General features: G+C 43.8%; 1 protein-coding gene across 1 annotated transcript in view; it reads left to right on the top strand.

Moving 5' to 3' along the window:
* cilp2 (cartilage intermediate layer protein 2) overlaps positions 1-11,702 on the top strand; it is a 46,207-nt gene extending 34,505 nt beyond the window's left edge. The window contains exon 9 of the mRNA XM_068016034.1: positions 783-11,702. Coding sequence (XP_067872135.1) covers positions 783-3,163 — 2,381 coding nt within the window. The 3' untranslated portion in view covers positions 3,164-11,702. The remainder of the gene's footprint in view (positions 1-782) is intronic.
* Positions 11,703-16,154: the final 4,452 nt, after the last annotated feature.

Here is a 16,154-nt window from a genome sequence, read left to right as displayed (position 1 = left end):
GTGGTTCAACCAGTTTTAGCCGCCTGTTAATGTCCTCTGGCCCATTTTGTTGAAGTGCCACAGGTTATGACTCTGGACTTCAATTGAACATGGAAGGATTTCAAAGCCAGCTGCAGAGTCTTTCACATTAAAGTCTGCTAAAATTTCCCTGCAAAACCGCCAGAAAGCTATATACAAGCGAAAAGCCATAAAAAGAAAAAGCAACTGGTTTCAGGGTGTTGACAGATATTCAGCTCCTTGCCAAAACAGAACAAAATGTCTTTGTAGCAAAAACAGCCTGAAAGGTTAAAGTCCTCAAAAAAACTCCGAGTGCAGGTGGAGCTGCGGACAGGAATACTGCTGGGTGACTGAACTGATGTGTATGGAAAACATTTCAAGCATTTGCTAGGAATAGACACCTATGGTATTAATGGTGTGTGATGCTCACAATTGTTTTTGTACCTCTCGGAAGGGAAAGTTGTGTGAGCTGTCTGTCCTTCTTCAGAGATTCCTTCATCCATGATTGAGGTAACAGTGAGCCATGGCTGACACCTAATAGGGAATTCAGAAGAATGGTGAGAATGTGAAACTCACTACCAGAGAGTAGTTGAGGTGAATAGTATCGATTCATTCAAGGGGAAACTGGATAAACACATGAGGGAGAAAGGAACAGAAGGATATGTTAATGAGGTGAGATGTAGAGGACTGAGAGGAGGCTCATGTGGACAATAAACATTGGCATTGATCTGTAATGTAGCTTTTGTAATCCTGTAACCTTTTCTCTTTTGTTTCTTTTTCTTCAGCTCAAGGACAACCAAATTGCAACTCGGAACCATTGGAGCATTTCATCAAACTACCGGGGAACTGCTTTCAGAAGGCAACCAATTCGTTCTACTACAACGTCAGGAAGTGTCCCAACAGCAGGTGTGCTGGGGATCTGAACTTTGACCTCCGCTGCAAGGACAGCACCAGCTACTGCTGTGGAGTGAAGCGAATGAAGCAAGTGGAAATCGCTTGCCAGGGGTACACCCTTCCTGTTAAGGTCATAGCAAGCTGCGGCTGCAAGAGGTGCCTACAGCCCAAAGTATTAATCAGAGGGAGGGTGGTGGCGGCAGATAACGGGGAGCCATTGCGATTTGGACAGATATTTGTTGGTAATGAGAGAGTTGGCTTGACAGGTTACAAGGGGACCTTCACCATTCAGGTTCCTCAGGAAACGGAAAGGCTTGTTGTCCGGTTTATTGACAGGATGAACAAGATGGTGGACACTGTTAAAGTCTTTCCTTTTGACCGGAAAAGTGGTGCCGTGTACTTTGAGGTTAAGCTAATGAGGAAATCAGAGCCAATAGAGATTGACTCCACCAAAGGCATCACCATACCACTGGGAGAAATGGAAGGGGAGGACACCATTGGGGAGCTAGAAATTGCACCCAACTCATTCCGCAGAAGCAACGGGGAGAGCTACAACGGGAAAGTCAAGGCCAGTGTGACCTTTCTGGATCCGAGGAACATCACCCTCGCCATGACTGCGTCAAGCGACCTGAACTTTGTGGATGAAGACGGGGACATTCTACCACTCAGGACCTATGGCATGTTCTCGGCAGACTTCCGAGAGGAATTATCGAATGAGGCCCTTGAGGCTGCCCATGTCACAGTCTACCTCGACACTGCCAGCATCAAGATGCCGGAGCACGTGGAAAAGATGAGGCTGTGGTCCTTGAACCCGGACACGGGTTTCTGGGAGGAAGAGAGCCTTTTTCATGTCGAGAAGGGAAAGCGAAACAAACGTGAGGAGAGGACATTCTTGATCGGTAACATGGAGATCCGGGAGCGCCGGCTTTTCAACCTGGACGTTCCGGAAGGCAGACGCTGCTATGTTAAAGTAAGGGCTTACATGAGCGAGAAGTTTTTGCCAGGTGAGCAACTAGAGGGAGTTGTGATAACACTCATTAACCTGGAACCTTTGCCAGGCTACACTGCCAATCCTCGGGCCTGGGGGCGTTTTGATAGTGTAATAACAGGGCCTAATGGGGCTTGCCTTCCCGCCTTTTGTGATGCTATAAGGCCGGATGCTTACACTGCTTACGTTACAGCCGTCCTGGGCTCCGAGGAGCTGGAAGCTGCTGCCTCAAGCCCTAAAATGAACCCCAACATAATTGGAGTGTCTCAGCCCTACCTGGGCAAACTTGACTACAGGAGGACAGACCATGAGGATGGGCAACTGAAGAAAACAGCCTTCAAAATTAATCTCGCAAAGCCCAGTGCAAATAACATTGACGAGACCAATGGCCCAATATACGCGTACCAGGATGTACGAGACTGTGAAGATGCCCCAGTCTCAGCCAACCATTTCAGATTTTACAAAGTGGAAAAGGACAAATACGAGTACAATGTGGTGCCTTTCGAGGAAAACGACTTGACCAGTTGGACTGGGGACTTACTCTCCTGGTGGCCCAATCCTCAAGAGTTCCGTGCCTGCTACATCAAGGTCAAAGTTAATGGGCCGCTGGATGTCATGGTGAGGTCACACAATAGCGGCAGCACTCACCCGGAGACCGTGGGGCAGCTGTATGGTATCCGTGATGCTCGCAGTGTCCACGATATGAACAAACACAACATTTCAGCCGCTTGTCTCGAGTTCAAATGCGCCGGCATGCTGTTTGACCAAAGCTCCGTCGACCGCACTCTGGTGTCCGTGATTCCCCAGGGCAGCTGCCGGCGAACTGGCATTAACAACTTGCTGCAGGAATATTTGCGCAGACACCCACCTTTAGCCGTGAACAATGAAACGTCAGCTTTCAGCATGCTGGCCCCCGTCGACCCATTGGGCCACAACTACGGGATCTACACTGTCACCGATCAAAACCCGAGGCTGGCCAAGGAGATCGCCATAGGCCGCTGCTTTGACGGCACCTCCGATGGCTTTTCCCGAGAAATGAAGGTTGATCTTGGAAACGCCTTGACCTTCAGCTGTCAGGAAAAGCTTGTGACCCGCCAGAGCCTCTTCCAGCGGATCCAGAATTCTCCGACTGAGACCCTGATGGAGATTGGGGCAGAAATGAGGAGACGGACACAAATCCGACCTGCGCAATCTCGGATTGTCGCCTACCCCTCAGGTCAAAGGAATCGCAGGGCCCGGGTTAGCAACAGAAACATAAGAAGGAGTGGATTTTCCAGACAGTAGATTGGAATGGACTTATCTTGATTCTGAAATGATAGGTATATTATAAAATCTGTACATAGTGAACTCTAGTGATAGCAGCTGAATTCTTGTTTACTAAAGGACATTTTTTTGGTCAAGTAAGGAATTCTTCAGCATTGTGCACAGTCAATTAAAGCCACTTTCTGCTATGTATATTGGACCTTCTGTTGGGGCACATTAGTGTACTGACCTTTCACCTCTGAGACTCAGAACAGAAAGCATCCTCATCTGCTGGGATGTAAGTCCCCGCTCCTGGCTGGTTAGGGGTTCATACATGACATGAACCCGGGTAGGGTAGGCAGGCTGGGGTTGGGAGGAGGTGTCTCAAGGTGGTTCCTAGTGGAGTTGAGCTCATAGCACAAAACGTTCCACAATTTGGCACATGCTGACAGTCGTTCAAAAGGATGTTGGGTGTAGAGAATGGTTGGGGATGGGCCTTCTGATGCTATGATCATGCATGGTTGGATAGAGTAGAGGGTGTATAAGTGAGGGGGTCTGATGGTGTAGTGCCTATTTTATTGGACGTGTAATTCAGTCAATGGGAGTTCCCATCCCACCATGGCAATTTGAGAATTTGAATTCAGGTATTTTCCAAAATCTTGATAGAGAAAGCTGATCACTAAGCTGTCAGAATGTGTTAAAAACTCAACTGGATCACTAATGTCCCTTTAGGAAAGGAAGCCTGTCGTCCTTACCCAGTTTGGGCCAATATGTGACTCCAGTCCACAGCATGGACAAGCGGACAAGGAGATGGGGGAAGGGTCATAGGGTTATACAGCACAGAAACAAGCCCTTCGGCCCATCAGGTCTGCACCAGCCATCAGGCTCCTATCTATTCGAATCCCATTTTCCAGCACTTGGCCCATAGCCTTGTAAGCTATGGCGTTTCAAGTGCTCATCTAAATACTTCTTAAATGTTGTGAGGGTTCCTGCCTCTATCATCCCTTCAGGCAGTGTGTTCCAGATTCCAACCACCCTCTGGGTGAAAAATTCTTCCCTCAAATACCCTCTAAACCTCTTGCCCCTTACCTCCCTGGTTATTGACCCCTTCACTAATGGAAAAAGTTTCTTCCTATCTATGCCCCTCATAATTTTGTATACCTCAATCAGGTGCCCCTCAGCCTTCTCTGTTCTAAGGAAAACAACCCGAGCCGATCCAGTCTCTCTTCATAGTTGAAATGCTCCAGCCCAGGCAACATCATGGAGAATCTCCTCTGCACCCTCTCCAGTGCAATCACATCCTTCCTATAGTGTGGTGACCAGAACTGTACACAGTACTCCAGCTGTGACCTAACTAGTGTTTTATACAGCTCCATCATAACCTCCCTACTCTTATATTCTATGCCTCGGCTAATAAAGGCAAGTATCCCATATGCCTTCCTAACCACCTTATCTACCTGTGTTGCTGCCTTCAGTGATCTATGGACAAGTACACCAAGGTCCCTCTGACCCTCTGTACTTCCTAGGGTCCTACCATCCATTGTATGTTCCCTTACCTTGTTAGTCCTCCCTAAATGCATTACCTCACACTTCTCAGGATTAAATTCCATTTGCCACTGCTCTGCCCATCTTACCAGCCCATCTACATTGTCCTGTAATCTAGGGCTTTCCTCCTCACTATTTACGACACCACCAATTTTCATGTCATCTGCGAACTTACTGATCATACCTCCGATATTCACATCTAAATCATTAATGTACACTACAAACAGCAAAGGTCCCAGCACCGATCCCTTTGGTACACCACTAGTCACAGGCTTCCACTCGCAAAAACAACCCTCGACTATCACCCTCTGCCTCCTGCCCATAAGCTAATTTTGGATCCAATTTGCCAAATTGCCTTGGATCCCATCAGCTCTTACCTTCTTGACCAATCTCCCATGCAGGACCTTTTCAAAAGCCTTACTGAAGTCCATGTAGACTACATCAACTGCTTTACACACCCAGTCACCTCCTCGAAAAATTCAATCAAATTTGTTAGACATGATCTCCCCGACAAAGCCATGCTGACTATCTTTGATTAATCCCTGCCTCTCCAAGTGGAGATTAATCCTGTCCCTCAGAATTTTTTTCAATAGTTTCCCTACCACTGATGTTAGACTCACTGGCCTGTAATTATCTGGTTTATCCCTGCTTCCCTTCTTGAATAATGTTACCACATTCGCTGTCCTCCAGTCCTCTGGTACCTCTCCTGTGGCCAGAGAGGATTTGAAAATTTGTGTCAGAGCCCCTGCAATCTCCTCCCTTGCCTCACATAACAGCCTGGGATACATCTCATCTGGGCCTGGGGATTTATCGACTTTTAAACCTGCTGTTCAAGTATATCACAAGAAACAAATACATTTTTGAGAGATGACGTGGACGTTTTGTTCTTTTCAAGATGCAATTGTAAAACTCCAGGGTGTTCTGTTTAGGAAATAATCCAATTTAGCTAAACACCTTTTTATAGGAGCAGTGAGACTGGTATAAAGCAAAATCTGTACAAGGCGTCTCCATTATGTTGGAAATTCCTACTTACTGCTCAGAAGGTTGACTACACGTGTAGTACATTAACCAATCTAACTACAATGCTGGTGACATGGAGTGAAGCTCAGTCAGTTCGTCAGGACACATTTAGAGAAATAACTGGATTGCACATAGTCGCTAGTACATCAAATGAGCATTCTCTCTGTTTGGATTTGAACTTGATGTCACAGTTACACTGTCACTCTTGAGTTGCTGCGAAATGGAAGCTACTTTACAGTGACATGAAAGTAACAGTTTAACTGTACCCTCAAACACTTCACTGGGGCTCCTAAAAGAACTTAGGACCAATAGTTCCCAAAACTCTCCAGCACTGGGAGTTTTCATCACCTCATGTCTGGATCTGTGGTAGACTTACTGATAGAGATTGATTACTATGATTAGTCAAGAACTCCATTATCGTTGTATCATGGGACTACCAGCAATTCCTCTGGTCCAATCCGGATCCTACCAGTGGAAATCTGGAATTAAAAAGCTGGTGTCAGTAAAGTGACTGTTGGATTGTTGTAAAAACCCAACTGATTCACTAATATCCCTTTAGGGAATGAAACCAGACATCCTTACCCATCTGCAGAAATATAGCACCTTTATAGAGTCATTTATGGCATAGAAGAAAGCCTTTCATCCCATCTAATCCATGCTGACTTAACCTTCTAAATTGCAGGGATACAGAGTAAAGCTCCGTCTACACTGTCCCATTAAACACTGCCAAGCCAACTACAGTGTGGAGTTAGATACAGAGTAAATCCCAGTCTTCTCTGTTCTATCAAACACTCCTAGGGCCGGGGTGGCATGGGGTTAGATACCAAGTAATGACAGGACTTATTGTCTTAAAAACAGAGAAATGATCGTGTTCAGTACAAACTGAGACCGGGTGAAGTGCAGCATAAGCAGAGACATGGCCTAATGTAACACAAACTTCGACATTGTCTAGTGCAGTAATAACAGAAGCAGATTGTTGGTCCTAAACAGATGAAGGCAAAGCCACGAATCTTGGGACAAATTGTGTGGGGGATTTACAAAAGGCCAGAATTGTAGGAAGCCAGAAACTTAGCAGGGTTGTGAGGATGGAACAGTATAAAGGGATGAGAGGCCAGGGAGGGATTTGAACACAAGGATGAAGAGTTTTAAAATCCAGGTGTTGTTGAACCAGGAACCAATCTACGTCAGTGAGGACAGGCAGTGATGGATAAACAGGACTAATGTCGTAAAATATCCCAAGGCACTTCACAGGAGTGCTAGCAAACAAAATTTGACAACAAGCCACATAAGGAGATATTAGGGCGAATGGCCAAAAGCTTGGTCAAAGAGGCAGGTTTTGAGGAGCATCTTAAAGGAGCAGAGACATACGGAGAGGTTTAGGGAGGGAATTCCAGAGCCTGGGGCCCAGGCAGCTGAAAGCACAACCTCCAATGGTGGAGAGATTAAAATCAGGGATATGTAAGAGGCCAAAATTGGAGGAGCGCAGAGATCTCGGAGGGTTGTAGGGCTAGAAGAGGTTACAGAGATTGGGAAGGATGATTTGGGCACCTAAGGATGGGCAATAAACACAAGGTTTGCAGTGACATCCACATCCTGAAAATGAATAAAACAGAACTACAGAAGCTCCAAAGAATGCTCAGTCTTGAAAGGGTTAATCCAATCAGGGTTGGAATTGGTTCTCCCATAGCACAACTCAGTCCTTCCCTTAATCCTTTTCCTCAAATATCTGGACCCTTTCTTTTCAATCTACAATTTTCAGGCAATAAAACCCAATCTTGCCATCTTGCTGCCATTATTTTCTTGTTTCCCAACATTACAACAGTGACAACTCTTCAAAATATCTCATTGGCTGTAAAGTGCTTTGGACATTCTGAGGTCATGAAAGGCATTCTATAAATTCACCTTCTTTCATTCTATCTTTGATCAGTCTCCATATCGCTTCCTACACTTTTCAGCTATGGGACTTGGCCCTTCCCTTAGGTTTTTCTCTGTAAATGTGAATGAAAAACTATCCTGCATTGTAAGCCACACTACAACCAGATAATTTGCAGCAAGTTCGACCAACAGCATTGGAAGATCGTAGCAAAGTGTAGCTGATGTTGTATTCCAAGGATGTCCTCACTGCCAAGAAACAAGTGAAAAATTACTTCTGAAGCTAAAGTATCATATGAAATATTAACAAGGCATTTGTCCAATTTTCCCAAGGGAATCTACGATGGAGATTAGTATTTTATCATAGAATTTAGTATTTTCTATATTAGAACAATGACTACACTTCAGAAGTACGTAATATGCCATGTAGTGCTTTCGGATGGTATGAGGTCATGGCACTGTATAAATGCAAGTTCTTTCTTTCTCTTTCAACGAAAAGGACGATTCATTTTTGATCTATTTTTCTATTTCAAGTACGAACAATTTTCTTTTTAAATGAATCCCTACCTTAGTAATTGTTTCACTCCTGCTCTGAATCAGAAAGTCATGGGTTCAAGCTCCACTCCAGAGACTTGGCAAATAATCCATGCTGAGACTCCAGTGCAGTACTGAGGGAGTGCTGCACTGTCAGAAGTGCTGTCTTTGGGATAAGAAAGTAATCTGAAGCCCTCTCTGGTGGCTGTAAAAAATCCCATGGCACTAGTCAAAGAAGACCCGGGGAGTTCTCCTGACCAATATTCATCCCTCAAGCAACAGATTTAATAACAGAAAGTGCTGGAAATACTCAGCAGGTCGGGCAGCTTGTTTGCCATTGCAATACTCCCTCCTGTTCTCATACCCACATCTCTGTCCTTGGCCTGCTGCTGTGTTCCAGTGAACATCAATGCAAGCTCGAGGAGCAGCACCTGATCTTACGGTTAGGCACTCTACAGCCTTGCAGACTCAACTTTGAGTTCAAAAATTTAACAGCATGACTGGCCTTTTTTTATATTTTTCTTTTTTTTTTGTTAGTTTATTTTTTAACCACATGGATTTTCATGTGGACAGAGCTGCTCATTATTCCGCTATTAACACTCTCTAATGCTTTGTCTTTGTCCCCTGATAGCTTTGTTATTTAATCTCTCCTGCCCTCGGCCCTATCATACACCTTCCCTTTGGTTCTCTTCCCCAATACCACCCCCCAACTCCACCACCCTCCCCACAACCACCCCCCCACCGCCCCCTCACTTGCTTAAAACCGAATACTTTTCTAACCTTTGCCAGTTCTGATGAAAGGTCACTGACCTGAAATGTTAACCCTGCTTCTCTCTCCACAGATGCTGCCTGACCTGAGTATTTCCAGCACTTTCTGTTTTTATTTCAGATTTCCAGCATCTGCAGTATTTTGCTCCTATAACAGATTGTCTGGTCATTATCACATTGCTGTTTGTGGGAGTTTGCTATGTGCAAATTGGTTTCATTTCCTACATTACAACAGTGACTACACTTCAGAAAAAGTACTTCATTGACTGTGAAGCACTTTGGAATGGTGTGAGGTTGTGAAAAGAGCTGTATAAATGAAATGTTTTTTATTTATTTATAGTGGCTGTTAGCAGCAACTTAAGTTAGAATTGCGCAATCATCACCCACATTGCTACAAGATCTCCATTTGTTCAGGTCTGTATTACACTACATTGAAAAGTGTTTTATATTGTGACCTTCATTCCTCCAGCTTTTCACTTTACTCCAACTCCATTTTTCAAACTAGAAATTTATTCAGCTTCAACCTGAACTAATTCTGTGTGGGAGCTGATTGCTTAAGTCTGTATCCCAGCATCATCCAGGGGTATTATGTTGATAAAGCAACAACTAAACTCAGCATTGGCCACATTGCCAAGACTTGAAGTGTTTCAGTATCACAGCAGCTTTATTAAACAGTTGCCAATGCCAAGTTGCACTTCCGATGCACTGGAAGATCTAATCATTCATATGTAGATATAAAGGCCAATTTTAGAGTCAGTTTTGGATCTTCATACTCAACTTGCAATGCAAGTTTAGCATTGGTGAGAGGTAATTTTGGCTTCGCACTGACGTTAAACATACGGTATGAATGCACCATTTGTCACTTGTGTGGCCTTTAACCAGATCCTACTGGCAGAAAGATGGTGCTTTATCAACAACTTGCATTTATATAGCACATTTAACATAGTAAAGCATCTCAAGGCACTTCATAGGAGAGTTATCAAACAAAGGCGATATTAGGGCAGGTGACCAGAGGCTTGGACAAAGAGGTATGTTTTAAGGAGCATTTAAAGGAGGAGAGGCAGAGAGCTTAGTGCCTAGGTAGCTGAAGATACGGTCGCCATTGGTGGGGCAATGATGATCAGGGATTTGCAAGAGACCAGAATTACAGAGATCTCAGGTGGTAGGGCTGGAGGTGGTTACAGAAATAGGGAGGGCGGGGGATCTGTCTGGCGTGGGTTCAACTAGGACCTGGCAAGACTTCTCCATCAGAAGAAGGAGATTGGATCTGATCCATGTCCCAGAGATAAAGCAATAGTACTGTGCCAGAACAAAATAATACAAACACGATCTGCTGCAACAAAAAAAGAACAAATTGTCCAGCTGGAAACAGTTTATTTCATTTCTTTTGGCAGTCTTTGAGGTAATCCCAATACGGTTATCTCACCCAACTGGATTTTAAACTTAAAGCTACATTTCATTGCCTGTAAATTATTGTATAATTTTACTGCATGTTTGTGTTTATTTCTTTAGTTTGTATTTTTGTCATTTTTATGAGAAATGTACTATAATGTACATTGTTTTTATGTAGAAGTCAGTATACCATTGTTCTGTCTTTACTCCTGTAGAGAAGAATTTACGTTTCTGTTCATTCATGCTCTTGATTTCATTAACTTATTCAGCTGTAGGGACACACACAGAAACATCTGCACATTATACCCATTGGCATGCTTCCACATTGTGTTAATCAAAGTACTGTAGAGTTACCAGTAGAATGTCTTGGGCAAAGGGGGCAGAAACCCCAACAGCTTCCTGCTCATTCTCGCTGCATTGTGTGGGCATTGATGTACTTCTTCAGAGAACACTAGCTCGTTCCCCTTCTAATCTTGACTCCTCTCCTGGACACTCTCCAGTGAACACTGGTTGGCGTGTGTTAGGAGCTGGACTTGAGAGACCTGTATCTCCCTAGTGAGATGGTGATGAAAAGTGGAGTTGGTGGCAGAAGATCAGCCGATTGTATTGAATTGCAGAGCAGGCTCGAGGGGCTGTATTTCAATCAGCATGTTGCCTTTCCTTATACCTGTACCATTTGTTGTAAATTTAGTGTTGAAAAAGAGAGGGGTGCACTCTTTTGATACATTAGTTGTCTGATAATGGTTGCTCTTTAACAGCGCCTGATGAAATGATAGAATCTTTACAGCACAGAAAGAGGCCATTCGGTTCATTGTGCTTGTGCTGACTCTAAGTAAGAACTATTCAATTAGTCCCACTCCCCCTGCTTTTTCCTCATAGCTCTGCAAATGTTTACTTTTCAAGTATGTATCTAATTCCTTTTGGAAAATTATTACTGAATCTGCTTCCACCACCCTTTCAGGCAGCACATTCCAGATCACAATAACTCGCTGTGTAAAGCATTTTTCCTCATTTCCCCTCTAGTTCTTTTGCCAATTACCTTAAGTCTGTGCTGGTGGTTACCAACCCTCCTGCCAGTGGAAACAGTTTCTCCTTATTTACTCTATCAAAATCCCTTATAATTTTGAACACCTCTATTAAACCTCCCCTTAACCTTCTCTGCTTTAAGAACAATCCCACTTTATCTAGGTCACTGAAATTCCTCATCCCTGGCATGTTCTGGTGAATCTCCTATCCACCCTCTCCAAGCTCCAGATTAGCTCCTTTTAGAATGGCCAACTTTGTGTCTTGAGCGTTTCTCCCATATTGCTATGGTATTGTTTCCCTCGGACTGTACTGTGTTCACCATTGTAGTGTGTTATATTCTGCCAGTTGCTCAATCTCATGTATTTGCTGAACCACTGTTCACTTTGAAAACCTTTAAATAAAGAGTTAGGGGAAAACCTAACAGCGTCCATTCAATATGTCTGTCATGGCTCGTTCGATGACTGAGTAAGGAAAGGAGACAAGGTTTCATCTTATCTCCACTTTGTGTTCAGTCAGCTGATGAGTTACCCAATAATTAGAGCAGAGTATCAGCCCTGGTTCTTTGGGTAACCCTCGCACTTGAAATAGAAGTTTCATGTTCAAGTCCCACTCCAGAGGCTTAGAATCATAGAATAGTACAGAACAGAATGACGCCTTTTGGCCCATTGACTCTGTACTAGTGCATTTGAAGAGCAATTCAGTTAGTCCAATTCCCCTGCTCTTTCTTCCTTTTGAAGACTACTATTTAAACTATATCCACAATCCTATCAGACAGTACATTCCAAATCATGACCACTTGTTGCACGATAGAAGCTTGCATTTCTTGTCCTCTCTGGTTCTTTCGCAGATCACCTTAAATTGGAGGTACTGTCTTTTAGATTAGACGTTAACCCTCTCAGGTGGGTGTAAAAGATCCCATGCACTATGTTACAAAAGAGCAGGGGAGATCTGGTCCAATATTTATCCTTTAACTAGCACTTAAAAACAGATAATCTGGTCATTATCACATCACTGTCTTGGAGCTAGGCCATTCAGGAGTGATGGAAGGAGGTACGTTTTCACACAAAGGATAATGGAAATCTGGAATTCTCTCCTCGAAGCTGTTGAACCTGGGGGTCAACTGAAAATTTCAAAACTGGCTTTTGTACCAGAGAGGCTGCAGACTGAATTTGGAAACTTCCTGATCTAGACAGCTCAACTGGATGGCAGTCCTAGATGGCGAGGCATAGATTCTTAGCAACGAAAAAATGACTGGCAGCAAGGCCAGATCGTCCAATCTTTTTTAACTTAGTGGCCACATATAACTGCATACCATGGTGCCTCAGGTCAACACAAATTGTTTTAATAAGTTTCCCCATTGATTTTCCCATTTGCCCTTGAAAATCTCATGGAATTTTACAGCACAGAAGGTCGTCATTTGGCCCAATGTGCTTGTGTGCTGGGTCTTTGAGAGCTATCTAATTAGTCCCACTCTCCTACTCTTTCCCCATAGCCCTGCCATTTTCTCCCCATAAAGTATTTATCCAATTCCATTTTGAAAGTTACTATTAAATCTGCTTCCACCGCCCTTTCAAGCAGCGTGTTCCAGATCACAACAACTCACTGGGTAAAAATATTTCTCATCTCATCTCTGGGACTTTTGTCAATTACCTTAAATCTGTGTCCCCTGCTCATTGAGGTAACTTTAATCTGTTCCTTTGTCATCCCCAGGCTCTCCTCCTTGCCCTCCCATCCTCCATAAGTTTACAGCTCATCCAAAGCTGTGCTGCCTGTATTCTAACTCATAGGTCCCACTCACCCATCACCCCCGTCCTCACTAACCTACACTGGCTCTTCCTCATTCTCCAATGTCACAAATTTAACATTCTCATCCATGTATTTACATCTCTTCATGGCCTCTCCCTCTCTATCTCTGGAACCTCCTCCAGCCCTACATGCCCGTTTCCCAAATTCTTCATTCCACAACTCTGCCTCGCCACTGGTGCCTAGGCCTTCAGTTGACTAGGCTGTCCATGCTAGAGTCTCATCCCACCCAAAAGACCGCACCTCCAACAGTGCAGCACTGAACAGTCAGGCTAGATTACACGCTCAAATCCCTGGAGTAGGGCTGGAACCCAAAACCGTCTGACTCAGAGATGAGATAGTGTTACACTGAGCCACGACTGAGCCATAAAGGAACCCAAGCACATGTCTCTATCCGTCTTTGGTCCAGTCACATTAAGGAGATTGTTTTACTATTAGTCAAGCCCTGTACCTGATCTAGGACAGTGTAGAGGGGAGGTGGGACAGCTTGAAGTTAACAAACACAGGCAATAGAAATCAGCATACAAATAAATTATCCCAAAGAGATTGAAAAGTTTAGATGATACTTTAAATCATCTTTACGCAGAAATGTTTGCAAACGCTTTCTGATTTGGAGGGAGCCCAGTGTCATTCATCACGACTGTCAGCCTCTCAATTTGAGATAAAATTAAAATCTTTTATGTGACCAATTTTTTTCTTTAGCTTTTTTATGATTTTATTTCAATTGATTCACTTTCCATTTGTGTATTTCTGACACTGCCTGTATCCCCGATCCCACAATTAACCAGCCCCACTTCAGAACATTCTATTCCAGAATTATAAAGCTCACTCCAAAGTGTGCTTTACTGCCGATTAAAACTAATCGATAACAACCAATGATTCCACATTCCACGTAGCTGGAGTACTGTGTACAGTTCTGGGCACCACACTATAGGAAGGATGTGATTGCACCGGAGAGGGTGCAGAGGAGATTCACCAGGATCTTGCCTGGGTTGGAGCATTTCAGCTATGAAGAGAGACTGAAAAGGTGAGGGTTGTTTTCCTTAGAGCAGAGAAGACTGAGGGGGGACCTGATTGAGGTATGCAAAATTATGAAGCGCATTGATAGATTAGATAGGAAGAAACTTTTTCCCTTAGCGGAGGGATCAATAACCAGGGGGCAAAGATTTTAGGTAAGGGGCAGGAGGTTTAGAGGGGATTTGAGGGAAAAAAAATTTCACCCAGAGGGTGGTTGGAATCTGGAACACACTGCCTGAAGAGGTGGTAGAGGCAGGAACCCTCACAACATTTAAAAAGTATTTAGATGAGCACTTGAAATGCCATAGCATACAAGGCTACGGGCCAATTGCTGGAAAATGGGATTAGAATAGGTAGGTGCTTGATGGCCGGCACAGACACGATGGACCGAAGGGCCTGTTTCTGTGCTGTATGACTCTATGACTCTAAAAAAACAGCAATAGGACCTCCTCACAACCTTCTCTTCCAAGAAAAAACATGCTCAATTACATCATCTCATAATTCAACCCTCTGTCCCATCAATCATTCTGGTTGCTTTCTTCCAGAGACCCTAGGATAGAAAGGGACAAAGATGATGAGTTTTTAATAAAGGGTTATGATAGGAAAAGTAGTGAGAGACTGTTTCCACAGGTACAATCAGGATCAAGATCATAGGAATTGTTGGATGAAATAAAATCAAGGTCCATCTAGTTTGCCTTTAACCATCCTGGCAGTCACATGAAAGAACAATAATGGAGTTGTTGACTAATCACAGTAATCAGTCTCTATTAATTATTCTACAACAGACCCAGATATGAGTCAAGGAAAAGCCCCGGTGGTGGAGAGCTTTGGGAACTACAGGTCCAAAGTTATCTGTTCCTTCTAAGTACACTACACTCAGTGCACATCATGTCTCAAATTACTCAGAAACTGGAACCCAAAATGTTATTTTCTGAAAGAAGCCAATCTAATTTGCATTGCAATGAATCAATACTAGCTGCTCCCACCATCTCCATTGGGAATCCATTCCATAGATTGACCACTTGTGCACTGAAATAATGTTTCTGCAGATGAATTTTGAATTTACGTCCCTTCAAGCACAGTTCGTTTCCTTTGTTTCGGAAAAGATCTAACAGCTGGTCATGATGGACGTTACCTAGTCTCTATAGAATCCTAAAAACAGCAATCAAATCATCTCGCAACCTTCTTTTTTCTAAGTGAGACCATGCCCAATTTACATAATTGCTCCTCATAATCCAATTACAGGGGCACAGTCTCAAGATAAGGAATTGATCATTTAGGAGTGAGATCTACCCTAGAGGGTTGTGATACTCCATTGTTGAGTATATTCAAGACTGAGATAGACAGATTTTTGGTCTGTCAGAGAATGAAAGATATGGGGAGCAGACGGGACAGTGGAGTTGAGGCAGAAGATCAACGTTAATTGTACTGAATGGTTCACTCCTACCCCTATATTTTATGTTATGTTCATTCCAGTTGCTTTCTTCCAGGAACCCTGTGATCTCCATGCACTACCCCCCCATCCCCCCACCCCTTAGCTCTGGGCATCTGAGTTCGCAGCTGATATCAGCAATCTCCATACGGGCTGGGGATGGGACCTGGGAGCCTTGCTCTTCAGTGGTGCATTTACCCACTTAGCCAGATAGCTTGACAAGATGTTCTTCCCTGAAAAAATTAAAACCAAACCTTAATCACACAAAATCATGATGTTGTTGGTGAACGATGCAGACTGCACGTGGTGAGCTGATTATTTCCTCTCCTTCTCCCTCCTACCCCAGCAAAAAAACACATTTAATATCAGGCATTTCCAGTACATGAAATATGCTCTTTACAGGAATAAAAATAAGGACAGGTTGTTCTTTTGAAGTGATGTTGCTCAGGAGACTTGTGGTGAGAGGGGTCAATGACGAGCTGACTCCTCATCTTTAATTCTTCAAGGTTAACACAGTTAATGACAAATACAGCCTGCTGTCTGGTCTAGAGCACGGAACTCTGCATGCCAAAGAACACTGGGCCTTTATTCATCCTTAAATACCTTACCATCGAGGCAACTCGT

The sequence above is a fragment of the Heterodontus francisci genome, chromosome 36 (genome assembly GCF_036365525.1).
Source record: "Heterodontus francisci isolate sHetFra1 chromosome 36, sHetFra1.hap1, whole genome shotgun sequence".
Taxonomy (NCBI): domain Eukaryota; kingdom Metazoa; phylum Chordata; class Chondrichthyes; order Heterodontiformes; family Heterodontidae; genus Heterodontus; species Heterodontus francisci.
Note: the sequence above shows the minus strand (reverse complement) of the source record. Positions and strands in the feature narration are given on the sequence as shown.